This window comes from Acanthopagrus latus, chromosome 10 (assembly GCF_904848185.1).
Source record: "Acanthopagrus latus isolate v.2019 chromosome 10, fAcaLat1.1, whole genome shotgun sequence".
Classification (NCBI taxonomy): domain Eukaryota; kingdom Metazoa; phylum Chordata; class Actinopteri; order Spariformes; family Sparidae; genus Acanthopagrus; species Acanthopagrus latus.
The window spans coordinates 10,480,660-10,497,257 of record NC_051048.1 but is presented as its reverse complement, the minus strand read 5'-3'; the positions used below and the strand labels follow the sequence as shown (position 1 = coordinate 10,497,257).

Here is a 16,598-nt window from a genome sequence, read left to right as displayed (position 1 = left end):
GTTGGGTACCAACATGTACACAGAGAGCTACTAACAGCATAATTAATCGATTTTCCTCTAAAATTCCCAATTGTTACTCCCTTGTTCCCCTGAACCTAAATACAACTACAAGCAGGACTTGCAAGTATTGTATATATTCTTATTGATACAATGAAATTACACAGTCAGTGCCAAAACTTACACAGTAAATTAGCGGAAGTACCTTAACCGCATGAGTTCAGTCGAGATCCACCACTGCCGACCAGAGACCGCCAGAGTCAAGCTTTCCAGGAGTTGATTGCACGGAGGTTTTGGCAAGAAGAAATGATCCAGCAAAATTACAAACTCTGAGACTTTTAAGCAAAGCAAAAACTAAAAAGACGGACCCCACACTTCCCCGGAGCACAGTGCCATCTTGGATTTCTGCATCATGGCCATGTATTTTTAATTTGATGCCTATGCGTTGGTTCCTCATGTTCTTTGTTTAAACACTCTATACTTGGGTGATTTGCATGAAGAGTCAGCTCCATCACACCAACAGGTAGTATCGTTCCTGGACAAACAGGTTCTGTACAGCAGACGAGGGAGTGGAGAGTGACTGAACAATATCTAATAAGCTACACATGGATTCTTGGGACAAAGAGTTCTCACAGGATCAGAGGAAGCTGTGCAGCTTAAACAGGTATCAGAAATATTTCACAAATTCACTTCATAGTTGAATCTTTGTACAATATATTCATGGAAATATTTTGGATAATTTGTTAAACTTTGGATAACTCTCTATGTAATGTCATTCCCATGAATAGAATGTATTTTGGGGGCCCAATAGAAACAGATCTGACTGTGGACAACGACAACAACACGACAATTATGGACTTTCTCAAAGTTTAGTTGGTCTTTATCAGTAAACAGACAAATATAAAAACCTATACATTAACTGCATTTGTATTTAAACATCAGCACGCTACACAAAACTCCTGCTAACGTCAGACCGATGCTCAAAGTGCCCAAACCACCATTGTGCCCATGTACAGTCTCAGAGCCACTTGTCTAAAGAATAGAAATCTTGTATAAAGCTAATTCAAACTCAAACTGATTCCCAGGAATTTTAGAAACTGCAGTTAGGGCAATGTGATCCTGTCATATGTAACAGAAATCTTTCAGAAGCCAGGGTATTAAAAAAAAAAAAAAAGTGTAATTTTGCACAATATTGAAAAAAAAAATTGCTTCACCCTTCATAGAAACAATAATGATGTCACCAAATATGGACCACAGAATAGACCTTGCAGTTGTAGGAGCAGGTGTGGAATTACGTTTATGTAAAATGACAAAACAGCAAATCATTCTTTACATGCATCCATGGTCAAATCCACTGAAAACAATATTGAAAAGATAAAAAACTATCTGGATGATTAGATTAGTAAATCAGAAACCCTGAATGTGAAGAAGTGCAAAAGCCGTTCCACACCATTTTTTAACATAACAGTATGAACACAGTCTGACTGCAAAGGGGGAAAACTGGATCGAGAAGAATGTAATGATAGTGTGCTGAACAGCTGGAGTCTGGACCCACATCCATCAAAAGCAACTACATGTCCGGGAATATCTGCTTAACATGTTGCCTTACTTCAAAGTCACTGTTTGTCCAGCGTATTATAAAAGGTCCCCCATTCCGAGTGGCTCTGTACATGCATTTTCAATCAAGTTTTGAAGACACACCTCTTGGAGAGCGTCTAAAGTTGGATATGGAAAGAAAGTGTTGCTCTAGGATCGGAGCTTCACTCCCTTTTCTTATTCCTTCTTTTTCTTCTTCTTCTTGGAATCTGGGGAGCTGTTCCAGTAGTAGAGCACCTGCAGAGTGATGATGCCATTACAGGCGGAGGAAATGACGTAGGTGAGGGCCATCAGCGCGTCTCCGGTTTCCTGTAAAGAACATGATGTGAAAATAAGCTGACAAGAACCTAATTTACGTTCAAGTGAAAGGTGAGGGACGGCGTCTGTGGGTACTTTTTGTACATGCAGAGCAGCAGTGATCCAATCTAAAATGTCAGTGTGTCATATTATAGACGGCACACGTGTACAGACACAGACTTACCTGTAGTGAGGTGAAGATGCGGGCGAGGGATCCAGCAAACAGCAGGAAGACGGAGACAGCTGAAAGCTGGCCGGTGTGCCCATTCCGGTAGTTAGACGCTGCCTGGATCAGCTGAAACGACCGCACACACTCTAGTCAGTCTCGCCTTTGTTGTGCGTGTTGGTTTTTTGGAACACACTTCTTTACATGTTGGTTGAATCTTCAACTATGAATTATCTGTTATTCCTGTTATTATTTGGACCATAACCATGGAACAGATCGTCATCACAGGGTTACTGTAAATACTGAGGAACACGTCTTTAGTGAAATGAAATGAAATGAACCTCCCAGAACACAAAAAGGACACAGCACTGACATTAAGACTAAAAACAATGGACTGCTCATTGGCAACACAATTAAATTCTAATTCATACTTTTCACTGTGACCAAAAAATGATGAAATGAAATGAAGTGAAAAAATGCATTTGACTTGTGTTGTCTTCACCTACCCTGCCGATAATGATAGCTGGCATGTTAGAGGCCTGCATATAGGTAACCACTGACATGGGAGTGACTGGAGACAGTAGGAGGACCAGCAGGCCAAAGTACACAACCAGAAACAGGAGACCTGGGGGAGGAGAAACAAACACTGTTCCTGATCAAAGGGCCAACGTCAGACCAGTAAAGCATTTCTTTAAAGACTGACTCCAGATTTGACTTTTTCCAGGTTTTGGTTTACTTTACTAATGGATTCTAAATCAAATATGCGACAAGTCAGGTTGGATGGGGACCGTCAGTGGACTGCCACTTTCAGATCTCTCCAGAGATGTTCGATTGGGTTCGAGTCAGGGCTCTGCCTTGTCTTGGCTGTTTGCTTACGGTCACCGTCCTGTTGGAAGGTGAACCTTCAGCCCAGTCTGAGGTCCTGAGCACTCTGGACCAGGTTTTCATTAAGGGTATCTCTTTAAATTTGCTCGGTTGAACCCTTTTCTCAACCCCGGCCAGTCGCCCAGTCCCTGCTGCTGGAAAACACCCCCGACAGCATGATGCTGCAGCCACCATGCTTCACCGTTGGGATGGTAGTGGCCAGACATGACACTTAGAATTTAGGCAAAATAGTAAAAGCTCTTTTCTCACGGTCTGAGTGTCCTATAGGTGCTTTGCCCATCTCCAGACAGGATCTCTGGAGCTCGGCCAGAGCAACCATCAGATTCTTCAGATCAGGCCCTTCTCCCTAAATTGCTAAGATTAACGGGTCAGCTAGCTCTAGGAATAGTCCTGGTTCTTCCAAACGTATTCTATTTAAGAAGTATGGAGGCTATCACATGTATGAAAATGCAAACAATCACCTGCTGCTGAGAAAAAAAAAAAAAGTGTTCAGGATGGTCAAGTGTCAATCAAAAACCACTAAAAAGCACATCCATGGTGAAACAGAAGCTGCTGGAAGACTGGTGGCACAGTCAGGCGTGTTTTGCATCATGATCGTCTGAGAGGCTGCCATGTAAGAAAGAAGCCCCTCGCTCAAGACGCTGCAGCTTAAAGCTCGACTCAAGTATGCTGCTGAGCTTTTCTTTTCCCTTCTGTGGTCAGATGAAACAAAAACGGAGTTGTTTGGCCACAGTGAGCAGCAATGTTTGGAGGAGAGAAGGTGAGGCCTTTAACCCCAAGAACACCACACATACATGTCAAGCATGGTGCTGGGAGTATCATGTTGTGGGGCTGTTTTGCTGCCATCTGCTGCTCTAAAGAAAGTAAATGGTATAACGAAGAAGGAGAATTGCTCCAAAAACACATCAAAAGTAGTGAAGGAATGGATCGATCAGGCCACATTTTGAGGTTTTGACACAGTGGATTTGGTCACATTTTCAGAGGACACATAGTAAATCCATTATTGAACCAACAACGTAATCTGTGTCCCACTCATTCCATCACAGGAAAAAATGTTGAGTACAAATCTTTGGTATACATGTTCTTTACAAGTGTATGTAAACTTTTGATTGCAACTGTATCTAAATGAGCGGAAAACTGTCCAGGTGTCTGATGCTGCAATTTCTGTTCATGAATATGTACTGTGTTTGGCAGTGTATGTAAACTTTTGACCATGACTGTAGTGCCAACATCTTAGCACAGTTTTTTAATTCATCTAATCTATCTTGAATATATTTTTTTCTATATTACCTCCCTCCAACTTCAATGTTTGTTTATCCTCCCATAATTTATTCTGTCTCTTGCTGTGTCTTGTACCACTAAATAAAAAAAAAGGAATGTGACCGCTGTGGCACATTCAGAAAATACTTTATTTGTATTTTTTTGCGTTACTTCCACTCACTCTCATATCTTTCCAGCTAACTTTGGTGATTTCTTCATGCTTTCACCAATCAGTGGGAACGGGAGCGTAGGGACAGATGTCAGTGCTGTAACCTGCATAACTTAGTTCAAAAACCCTGAACAAATTAGTATTACCTGCACTTTAAATTCACCTTTCGAAATGTATTGTCATCTTTGATAATACGGGTCACTGTTTCAGTGCTCATCTATGACGCGTCAGTTACCAAATGAGAGGGATCACATTCTAAAATCAGTGTGGGTCTTAAAAAATTAGGCTCGAATTGTCACTAATTCGTGGGCGTCTACACAGTCTTACCTCTGCCGGTTTGTCCTCTGTAGTGTTGAATGAGGAAGCCGATGGCGACTGTCTGCAGCATGAGGAACAGAGCCTCCCCCCAGGCACTGAGGCAACATTCAGTACATTACTCAACTTGTCACTCATATGACACACAGTGCAGGTTTACAGTGATAGCGACGGCAGGATTTTTAGAGAGCTCAATGTACACTTCAACTTCAGAGATTATCTGGTTATTGCCCAACCTGAACGGGAACTTGTTGGCGATACTGTAGGCCATTGTTCCCGAGATGGCCAGCAGCTCCAGCAGCACAGACTGGAAGCTCAGCCCCTCAGCGCTCTTTGCTCCCACCAGCTTTAGGATCTGAGGCAGCTTTACTGTTAAAAAGAAAGAAGGAAACTGTCATAATTTTGCTTTCTTTATGTGATTGAAAAACAGCTATGTTATATCATCTACAGGAAGTGTGGGAAAAGTCTGTGAAAAGCTTTCTATCAATGGCATCTGCCAGCCAGACCAGCGGGACAAAATGTCATGAAGGAAAAGAGGACAGACGAGAAGGGCTCTGTCGCTACGTAAATAAAGTTTGGTGGTCAAATACAGTCAGCAGGAATTGGCTCAACAAATGTCAAATTTCAATTTTTTTTTTATTGTTGGTGTGCACACTGCCCCAGATGCAAACCAAAGAGATCCACTGCAGGAACTGTATTATGTCATCACCAGCAACATGACTATACAACCGGATGGAATTTTTTAAAAATTGTAGTTGGTGGTTTTAATCCCACCAGCATGTCCACATCCACACCAGAGGAAGAAATATCCTGAGTCATGTCTATGCAAATAGTCTTGGCAGCAACAAAGCCCTCCCACACCCTCACTTTGGCCTATCAGGTCATATTTCTCGGATTCTACTGCCAGTTGATAAAGAGGGTCAAACCATCCACTTATCAAAGTGTGGAAAAATGAAGCTACAGGAGCCTTGCGGGGCTGTTTTGAGTGGACAGACCTGCTGCTACTCAGGATAACAACATCAGTCCTGAGGTATACACATCTTCAGTGACATCATACATCAGCAAACACTGCAGCCGCCGACAGGTAAAGTGCAGAACACTGGTCAGTTTGTTACAATGTAATGTACTTCTTGGAGACCTTTGCTCCTGGCAGTTATGTGGATGCAGCTTTGACATGCAGAACAAGCACAAACCCCTCATGGTAATGGCATTCCTAGACGGCAGTGCCCCCCCCACTGAAATGTTAGGCAGATGTGGCTTTTATAAAGTACAAGAAAAACACACACACACACACACACACACACCAAAAAAAGGAGGAGTTAAGTCTTTTACCCAACACTGATCCCAGGATGATGCCAATACCCAGGCCTTTGCTCAGTATAATCTTCAGACATGGTACTGGAACAAAACATTGAAAAGAAACACAGATCAGCTGGCTGTCGTAGATCATATAAAAATATACACATCACATCGATCATTAATTGGAGAGGGTCAGAAAATAAATGCACAAATCTGCAAGCAAGACGTAAGTAAAATCTAACTTTATTTGGAAGTAAACCAGTGATGAGTGTGATACACTTGCACTAGTCCCAGTACCTTCTGACTTTCCTACTCTGCACCGAGGCTCAAGCCCATTGGTTCCTACTAATCTAACTGCTACTTAAATCAATTAATTTCATTTGTATGTTCACAGTGATAAGGGAACACTTGGGCTGTAACAGTTTTTGGACAAAAATGCACCAATGGCACAGAGAAAATAAGATACAGTGGCTTTTATAGATGACAAAACAGACTCAGACTCGTACTGTTCTCTCTGATAAACATATTTCTCCATATTACCATCACAACACCAGTCCAAGAGCACGCATATTTCTGTTGGAAATGATCTGTGTGATTTTCAAAGCATTAGATTAAAAACACAATGTCCCACTATCCTGAACATAAAAGAACAAAAAAAGGGGAGGGACGGGTTGTTTGACTGCTAAAAACAAAAATCCTTAATCTATCCGAGAGCAAAGTTACATACATTTTAATTTAGCATCAAACATTCCGAATTTGGCATTCATAGAAACGAACTAGCCGCCCGCTATGGTTCCCGGAAAACCAAAGTCTTGTGTCATTTTTAAATGGAACGTACAGGAAATAAAAAATGCAGCTAACGCCAATCTTACGGTGACGTTTACACGTCTAAAGAGCGACCGGTATTCGACTGAAATGAGACACTCACCGTCCAGAAAGTTGACTTTGAGAAAGAACTCGTCGTAACACGACTCGGGCATAAGATATGTCAACAAAAGCCCTTTAAGAGGATCCATAAAAGAGGATCCTTCAGCCAGGACTGTTTTGTCCGCCATTGTGGAGGTCAGATGTGACGTTGCCGTTCCATGTGTAACACAAAAGCAGCCCCCACAGGCTGCCATGACAATATAAAGGTTCCGCTGGTGAACGGAACCACAATTGAATTAGCCGGTGTTGATAATAATAACAATAATACAATCTTCTATTATTATTATTATTATTATTATTATTATTATTATTATTATTATTATTATTATTATTATTAATATTCTTCCCTAGCCTTTTCTGGAAATGAGGCACCTGAAAAACACTTGAGACTTCTTCTGCCAGTCAGTTTAAGTAAGTTTTCACTGGCTGAAGATCTCACTTATGTGTTCTTTTTAAACTGTGTGCCCTGTGAAAATCATTAGTTTGGATCACAACTCTCCCTGAAAAAGAGAAGATGACACCATGGTGTATGTAGTGTAGTACTGGTATCATCTGAGTGAAAAATGGAATAAATTCTATTTGTAATATCAACATTTGCACAAAACTGTATAGCGCTGTGAGTGTAAAACATGCATACTAGCCACAGTATTTCTTAAAGTATTTCCTCATATTTTCATTGGAATTTTTGTTGTCTATATGTATGGTCTCGACTGTTTTCCATGCTTCAGACACCAAGGCAAATTCCGTCCAATGTCCAATATTGCACATTTTTGCAACCCAAGCTGAGCTGAGCTGGGCCTGCAGGTGTAATGGAAAAAAGCCACTAGTGTTGGTGTTTTGAGCTGGAACCCCTCCGTGAGCTGTTGTTGCCCTGGTAAACAAACCACCACAGTGTCTCTGGGCTGGTTAGGTAGAGCTGACAGGCCAGGTGGTGGAGCAGTGGCAGGGCAGCCCAGAGGATGAGAGACCCCGACGTGACTGGGATCCATAACAATGCTGACATTAGGTATTACAGTTGATGTTAGCTAACATTAGCCGTGAAAGCTCTTAGATAGCTGACAGTAAGGCTCCCAACACCAACTGGTTGCTAGTGCAGTTATTTTACTGTAACCTATTAAAGAGTTCCTAGTAACTTCATACTTTGTTCTCTATTTCTTCATTATTTAATCAGGCTATTGTCGCAATCAGTATCTAACATGTAAAATATGAATAATGTCAAGCACACTTTATATATTTAAGATACTGTTAAACAGTAACTAGGGGCCACTGTCCAAAGTCTCCAACTACCTAGGCTGTTGTTGCTGACTGGCAGAAGCAGACACTTTGTACTCTTGACTCCTTCCAGAGGTCCTACTGGGGAAATTGTGTCGATGTGATTGTGAGTCTGAGTGGTTGTCTGTCAGCATATGTCAGACGTGTAATAGACTAGTGACATGTCCTGGGTGTACCCTCTCAGGCTAGGTTCCAGTTTTCCGGGACTCTAGAAACTGCCATGGAAATTACCTATGGAATAGTAATATGGATTCAAAACAAAAAGCATATTTGTAAGGCAGCCAATTTATACTGTGTGGAACAGCGTCGTGTGAAGCAGGGTATGTCTGTAAATCAAAAGTCTTTATGACACCATTCATTTTATTTAAAGTAACAAAGTGCAGACATTGGCATCGGCAACAAACAAGTAGAATAATCATTCAGAATTTTTAAATAATTTGTTCTTTTTAAACTACTCATTAGTTTAAAGTAGTGCGGTGATTCGTAAATGTTGGACATTTTAAGGCATTTAGCAGACGCTCTTGTCCAAAGCGACTTACAGTAACTCATTCATACATTCATACACTGATGGCTGCCATGCGAGGTGCCGACCAGCACATCAGGAGCAGTTTGGGGTTCAGTACCTTGCCCAAAGACACGGATGCGACCTTCTGATTGCTAGACGATCCGCTGTACCTCCTGAGCTACAGCCGCCAGTATTGATCTAGTGTAATTTATAGGTCATATTTTTCCCAGTGAAAGGAAAATGGCTATGACTGACGACAACATATTTCAATCGATACTGTCAGAACTGAACAGAACAGGCTGGAAGCTACTGCAGTTGGGCCCCGACACATCTTAGTCTCCTGTGTTGATCAGAGTATTAACTGAAATCTTGGGAGGGCCCAGAAATATTCCAATTACCAATAGGGCCGCATCATGCACATTAAATTTGAGATCCAGACCCATTCAGGTTTCTGTCATCAGCAGTGACTGACATATTTGCTGGTACGATTTTAAGGACCGTGTCTCCACCCAGGCAGACAAAGAGAGGGCTCAGGCTGTCTTTGAAGGTGTCGGAGAAAGTGTAAATGTGAACCCTTCGATCAACATCATAAAAGGACACCTGACCCTCCCCGACATCCACATACACCCCGATCAGTCGGGGCACAGCGGCCCTCTGCAGCTTCGTGGGCTCGTTGGTACATGCCCACAAACTGGAGCCCTTCCACAGAGTCCAGTATCCTCCTCTTGGTGACATGGTGGACTTCTGTTGCCTCTGAGCATATTGTGACGTCACACCTACTCTCCAGCTGCCGCTGGGAGAAACCTCAACCTCCCAATAGTGTCTCCCTGATGTGATGACGGCGTCACCCAGCACGGCGGGCCACTCAGCAAAGTGCTGGATGTTGTTCGGGAGGGTAGTGGAGCGCACTGCTGCCTCCTGGACCTGCAGGCAGTCTGAGGACACGGCCAGCCAGGGATGGCTGGTGCTGGCATCTAACCGGACTGACACTAGGATTCAAGTGCAGAATTACTGTCAATGGTGATGATAATGGTGCCACACGCAGTCATATTTCAGTTTCATTCTGTACTATATTATCATTATGCAGAAACAAATGGCATGGGTAAACTATTTTCTAAATCCAAATTGGCATTTTGTCCAACAATGTTGAGTACAGCCCCTGTGCGCGAGTGAAACTTATCTTTAAAAATGTACTTTGCTCCAGCTTCGGGTCCCTTGTAGTGGAAATGCTCTTACTTTCACTATCAATCAAAGCCTGATTTTTTTTTATTTTTTTTTTAATCTCCGATCACGATCATCTTGATCATCATCAAGATTTTTTTTTCAACCACATTTTTTCCCCTGAAGATGAGGGTTCACCTCTATCCTTCCAGCTTTATATAATGCGTCGGACAGTTCTGAACCCAATCATAGGCAGTGTATACGTTGCGTGACGAACACTGCACTTTACGGGCTAGTAGCCAGGCCTTGTTTGTTGCGCTGGCAGGATATGCATTGAGAAACAAAGGTTACCTGAGGCATCCTTGATCCACTGCCACACTGAAAAGCAAACACATATCATTGTTATATATTTTCTCATGTCAGCTTCTGGTTCACGGCTGCTATTTTCACATGATAGGACACAGTGCTGTCATTGGCAGCAACAGTTAGCTGAGTCACCTGAGTTAGGGATGTATTTGGAGCCTCCGGTTGCTGTCCTCCAGGCCTTTTGCTTGGTCGGCAGCCACGACATCGACACCGCCTCCTGTAGGGTCACATCCATGAGCCAATATCAACAGTGTCATTAAAGTTCTTTTGCTGTTGTCATGTCTTGGTATCAAGATGTTCTTGTATTACATACATAACTATTCAGATTATTGCTTCCACTTTTGGCAGGAACGAAACGGCAGAAACAACAATGTACATCGGGCAGTCAAGACAGAACAGTTTCGTTGTTATTAGGCTTAAAGGAGCAAAGAGCTAGCTTTCAACAGCAGATACTGTGTCCTGTATCTATCAAACATCCCAGAATCTGTCCAGGGAATCACAAAGGTAAACTAGAATTATAAATGAACTATGCGCCATGCACACACATGCATCACCTCAGTATCCTCTGACAGTAGCGACCAAGCCACAAACTCAAGCAGGGGAAGAAGGGCGTCCAGCCTCGGTGCCTTTGGTCCCCTCTGACACAACAGTTGCTTCAGTTCCTCATCAGACACACCATTAGCCTGTTTGCACACAAACGCACGCAGTGTTAGTTCTGGGTTTGCGCTACTGCCAGTTCAATTCTGACCACGGAATCCGCCTCGGCTTCATAGAGTGACTTGCCAAATGGCTGGTTTTCTCAGCAGACTGACCGCAGGCAACAAACTCGCCATATAATACTCCTCATACTTGCAGCTGTAGCAAATGACATGCTGAGTCCTGTTCTTTTGGTCATTATTTTAAATCCTTATTAATACCGCAAGATGATACGCAAAAGCGGTCAGGTGGTGAGCCGGCATTTATGCTTATTTCTCCTTGTTGAATTTATTTGGTGCCTGGATTTTGGATGCAATTTAGGGAATGGAAAGGTAATCCAATCAGAGGCAGTGACCAGACGTGGTCAGACTTCCGGCCCCGCCCATTCTAAGTACCATGGCGAGGACACTCTCAAGGTGGGGGCAGAATTGGTCCACCAGGCCAGACAAGCTCCAACATGTCTCCTTCTATAGTCCCCCCCCCCCAAGTAGCGTTATATGGTTAGGCCTCCAGAGGATTTGCTCAGCTGCCCGCTGATAGCAGGCCACTAAATAGTTCCCCTGCTGGAAGTGCAGGATGAGTTAGCCTTGGCAAGAGGGCAGGCAATGGAAATCAACCTTTGACTTGTTCCTGACGGGCCTCATATTCTCCTTCAAAAAGCTGCAAACTCTGTACTTTTAAGGGTACAGACCAAATTATATGTGTCCTACTCAGTGCCAGTTGAGTTAAAAAAAAAACCTTTTCAAAAGCTCATCTGGATAAGAGAGTACCTAAGAGTAGACTATTTGACACACACACACACACACACACACACTCACATCCTTGATATTCCTGAGCTCCACTGCCCACTGCTGAAGCTTGTTGTATTTTTCCAGCTCAGTTTTCTCTTTCTCTTCTGGAACATCTCTTCTTTTCAGCGTCTCTTCACCCATCGGCTTGGCTCCCCTTTTCACCTGCAAATAGAATAAACAGGGGAACCATATTTGACCGGGCAGCGCGAGCCAGGTCAGGCTCTTGTTACAACTGCGTAGTGGTGTCTTTCTATCTAAGAACTGACTGTTTGATATTCAGCCAGTGTCCCATTATTCACCATCTATTCAAATGACGTGTTGTAGCTGAGTCACAAGTCTGATTTCAACAACATGTGTCCCCGTAACGGAGAACTTGTCGCTTACACAGTTTGTCATTTACTTGGACGCAATTGAAGATAAAGACCGCAGAGAAGATAATAAGAGGAATTAATGAATTCAGCAAGGACCATGTTTTGTTCCATCTCCTCGGCCCAGTGCAGGATCAGGCTCCTGCTGGTCTCCAGGCTGCCTGGGGCTTTGCTGCTCTCTGCTGGTATAGCCCTCTTACTGCCACCCTTCACCTACATGACAAGAAAATGCAAATGGATATTGATTATGTGCTTTCATCATTCAAATGTGTCTATTCTGAAGTGATGATAAACAGGATGTAGCAATTTGAGTTTTATTTATCTATTTTAAATCAGCCAGTACTGGCTTTCTTCATTAGCGTACATATTTCCTGCCGCTTCAATTTTAGTGATTTAAATGGTCAATTAGTATCATTGACATTAATATCAAGTATATGCTTGCATAGGTATTTCTAAAGTCATGAATATCAATAAAAAGTGAGCGTATTTTCTTTGATGGCCGATCATACATAAAGGCTCAATACAACGTTTTACAACCCGTAGCAGCACTACGTAGAAGCTTTTCTGGGAGTGGATGCTTGTTTTGTGTGTTTCTCGGGGGGATGTCCAGTGACTTAGAAATGTTTTTGTGTCCATCCCCTGACTTATACCTTTCAATAACCTTTTCAAGGAGTTGCTTGGAGTGTTCTTTTGTCGTCATGGTGTGACTGCAATGTGTAATTAACCAGGGACTGGACCTTCCAGACACATGTGTCTTAATGATATCATCACTTGAGACACATTCAACGCACTCAGGAGATCTCTATGTCACTCACTATTCGCTGGACTTCTATCACTTTAAAGGGGGTGAATACTTATGCAATCACTTATTTTGTATTAAAATGCTTTTTTAAAAAAAATGTATTCCTATCTATACTGTATATAGGATTATAGATTAGCTATAGCTTTTTAGGTGTTTGTACATTCTGACAGTTAATTTGTCTTTTCTTTGTGCCTTTCATTTTTGGCAGCATTAACTTGTCTCAAAGTATTAGATTTGAGTTTTGATTGTTGTCTACCATGAACCGGGTCTTCCAGGCAGTGATTCCTCTGAGGCTGTATGTTGACCTTACCTGAGTATTAGGTTTAGAGCAATTTTGTCCTCATGATTCAGTTAATTAGAATCCCGATGATTCGGCCAAAGAATATATCTATAATTGCAATTACCCGGCTGATGTTGTCCACCTCCTCTGCCAGTTTCTGAAGAAGCTGTAGGCACTCGGTCAGACTCCGCAGTACCTGTAGATCAGGCTGAAAAGAAAGAAAACGCAGAGAGTATGGTAATCCCTCCTCTCTGTCATTCCATTTCACTTTCCTCCATTCATCTGCGGATTGTAACCAGACACTTACCTTTTTTGCGGGTAAACCCCAAAGCGGGCAGCTGTCTGAAAATCCTTGAAAATCCTTCGCCTGCAAGAGCAGAAGGAAGACACACCTTTTCAGTTCACTGATGAATTTATCTGTCTTCACGTCATCCTCATGCTAATGTGATATTTGCTCACCTGGGCTTTACTGAGGGAGGGTTTTTGCCATGGTTCCGAGTTGAAGGCACTGATTTTCTCCAGGGCTTTAGACTATGGAAAAAGAATACAAAATGTGATTACTGCAAATGAATCCACAGATTTAGAGCGAGTGGACACCATAAATGCAATTGCACAGTTAAATCAAAACTTTTATGAAAGATGCACAATAACTAACTTAGAGACCCTTATAAATCATACTCCACATACAGATTCAATCCTGCAATTTAATTGAGGGGATAAATAAATTGCACAGTTAAGTTTTCAATAATCTTTTGATTTCCATACTTAGTTCTTTAATAACAAGCCAAGAACACTGGTGATTGTTCATTGTTCATTGCAGTTAGTTGTGGTATCATAGCAATTTAAAATTATGACATGCATTTTTTTACTCCTTAAATACTGTAAAATGTATTTAAGGAGTACTTTCTTCTTCTTCTTCTTCTTCTTCTTCTTCTTCTTCTTCTTCTTCTTCTTCTTCTTCTTATTATTATTATTATTATTATTATTATTATTATTATTATTGATATTACTATTAGTAGTCTAATGCATAATGTTGCTGTTACTGTGGAACAAAACAGCCTGGAGCCTGGAAGGGCAAATCTATAGTTGTAGCAATAGGCTAGTATATAATTCATATCAATCATAACTGAAAACCAACTGAAAACAAACATACATTCATACAGTCATACAAACAAAATAATTCATTATATGATTTGTTTTATCATCATTTATATATTAACATTATTTGCTAACGTATATACCTATTTAAACATAGAGTTAAAATAATTAGTCTATTATTATACATCATAATATATATTATATGTCTGCCATGTTCTAATTTTTTTCTCTTCCACTTCATCATATTATCATCATTACTATCTTATACTGTCACTTAGGTTTTAAATATATGACATTATAATATGTTATTATTATCATCATTCATTTTGAATAGCTCATTCTGAAAAATCAGTGTTGATGGTGTTGAACATGGTGATGTAATCATAATAATGTGATTATTGCAATTAATGGTATTGTTAGAATTATTAAAAGTAAAAGTAGTGTTATCATTGTCATTATGTATGCCAGGTCAGAACAAAGTGTGTGATGAATGACTGACTTTCTTATAGATTTGAGCTTTGAAATTCAATTAAACTGTTTTTTTTGTTGTTGTTGTTGTTTGGTTTTTTTTCCCAGGGTTTCAGTGAGGGCAGATCATTTTTGCATTTTTCATCATAGTAAATATCAACACTGGGATCAAACATAGTGAATGTGCCACACGAGTTTGATTCTTTACACACCAAATGTGAAAGAAATATATGTCAATAGTAAATCATACTCAATAAATACATTTGATTGCATCATATGGAGGGACATTTAGTAAGTTGCCATCACACAAAGAAGAATACCTGCTTCTTGGTGAGACCTTTAGTCAGGGTGTTGGAGGATTTTGATGTGCTCTCTGCCATTGTCCATCCGGTGTCGGCTGAGGTACGCGCAGCTGGTAAAAGCAAGTAACATTCAACTGTCTGCTGTGACCACAAAGTGTATTCATGTGGGTGCCCCCTGTGGCCAGTCCACACTAAGGCAGAGCGACCTCATGCACTGTTCATGTCCCAATACAGTACACTAGTATTTATAAATCACTCATAATAACCTAATCATAACAATAGTAATTAGTTCATTATAGTTAATAATAACTCAAACCAAGCTCAATACAAACAACAGGACACCCTTTTCCAACCTTTACAGGCTTTAAGATCTAGAATATCATCAAACCAATCAGACCAATTTTTTAATGAACCAAAGTGAACACACAACATTTTACATAAATAGATCATTTTGGACTTAAATCTCACTTATTTTAAACGTGAGCTGTCATGATCAGTTTTAACAACCATCATAAGAACAATCAATAAATTACACAAAAATGTGCAGGTCGTTCTTTAGAAAATGTACAGATCAGTAGCTTTCAGTAAGCCATAAACAGGCCTACACAAAACTGCGATTTATATTTCACAGCTATTGATCAGAAGAACTTACCTGCTGCCTGAAAAGTGTCCTTTGTCTCTCTGTGAAGCCGTAGCAGGTGACTTCCTTGTTAAAGTCTACTTTAGACTTTAGCCTTGCCAGAAAAACACTTTTTATGACGGCAGTCACTCTTGTGACACACTTTAACAACCAAATGTCTGAATTGTACTGACTTACTTACATTTGAACTGTGGACCTTAAATTGCCAACAACAACTGAGTTATATGGTCCAAACAGACAGATACGGCTATCCAGACACAAGGAAAAATTCCAGGCAGAGGTAATAACGTTGGTTATCTCCCTGCAATATCTTTAGGTAGAGTTACTGTGAAAGCCACATCTTCAGTGTTGTTTGTGACCTACCAAGGAGGAGGAACGAGAGAAATCAGAAAATGCGTTGATGACGTGGGGATCACAAAGGCCTGGATGAATGGGGAGGTACGGGTTCTATCCAGAACCAAAAAAAAAGCTGCCTTGCAGTCTGGTGACAAGGAACCATAAAACAGCACCAGAGCACAACCGAAGGCAGGTTATTTAAAATGTCACAAAAGGGAACAAAAGCAGAAGCATCGTGCGGTAAATCACATTGCCAAATGACATGAATACATTTTGAAGTCCTCAAGAAGGACTTTAAACTCTACTCCACCTCCAGCGAAAAATAAAAACAGTGTGATAAAATGTGCCGATCAGTTAGCTGATGTCGATGAGAGCACTGAAGTGGTCTCCTCAGATCATTTGACGTCACATATGCTTTATCAGAGAACTTTAGCTAGTGTCTTGTTTTTTTATGCTGTTGTTTGCTGTGGGTGTGGCTTAAAGAGGAGAGGATCAATAAACTGTTCCAAGAAGGCAGGATCCGTTATGAGTACGAAACCCTTACTCACTTGATGAGGCCCTAGAGCGATGAATGGGTAGGAACCTCAAGAGAGTAATGCGAA

At 41.2% G+C, this 16,598-nt stretch overlaps 2 protein-coding genes across 2 annotated transcripts; both read right to left on the bottom strand.

The window, feature by feature from the left end:
* Positions 1-850: 850 nt before the first annotated feature.
* On the bottom strand, positions 851-7,096 carry mpdu1b (mannose-P-dolichol utilization defect 1b). Its single transcript, XM_037111340.1, has 7 exons — positions 6,913-7,096; positions 6,018-6,083; positions 4,922-5,054; positions 4,698-4,783; positions 2,563-2,681; positions 2,075-2,185; positions 851-1,902 (listed from the first exon to the last, which is right to left on the bottom strand). The coding sequence occupies exons 1-7, from the start codon at positions 7,037-7,039 to the stop codon at positions 1,771-1,773; spliced, it is 774 nt and encodes a 257-aa protein (XP_036967235.1). The 5' UTR covers positions 7,040-7,096; the 3' UTR covers positions 851-1,770.
* Positions 7,097-8,523: 1,427 nt separating this feature from the next.
* Positions 8,524-15,769, bottom strand: LOC119026799 (E3 ubiquitin-protein ligase TRIM39-like). Its single transcript, XM_037111337.1, has 11 exons — positions 15,673-15,769; positions 15,039-15,130; positions 13,612-13,683; positions 13,460-13,519; positions 13,277-13,360; positions 12,170-12,283; positions 11,730-11,864; positions 10,770-10,898; positions 10,348-10,432; positions 10,201-10,227; positions 8,524-9,677 (listed from the first exon to the last, which is right to left on the bottom strand). Exons 2-11 carry the CDS (start codon positions 15,096-15,098, stop codon positions 9,109-9,111), a joined length of 1,335 nt encoding a protein of 444 aa, XP_036967232.1. The 5' UTR covers positions 15,099-15,130; positions 15,673-15,769; the 3' UTR covers positions 8,524-9,108.
* Positions 15,770-16,598: the final 829 nt, after the last annotated feature.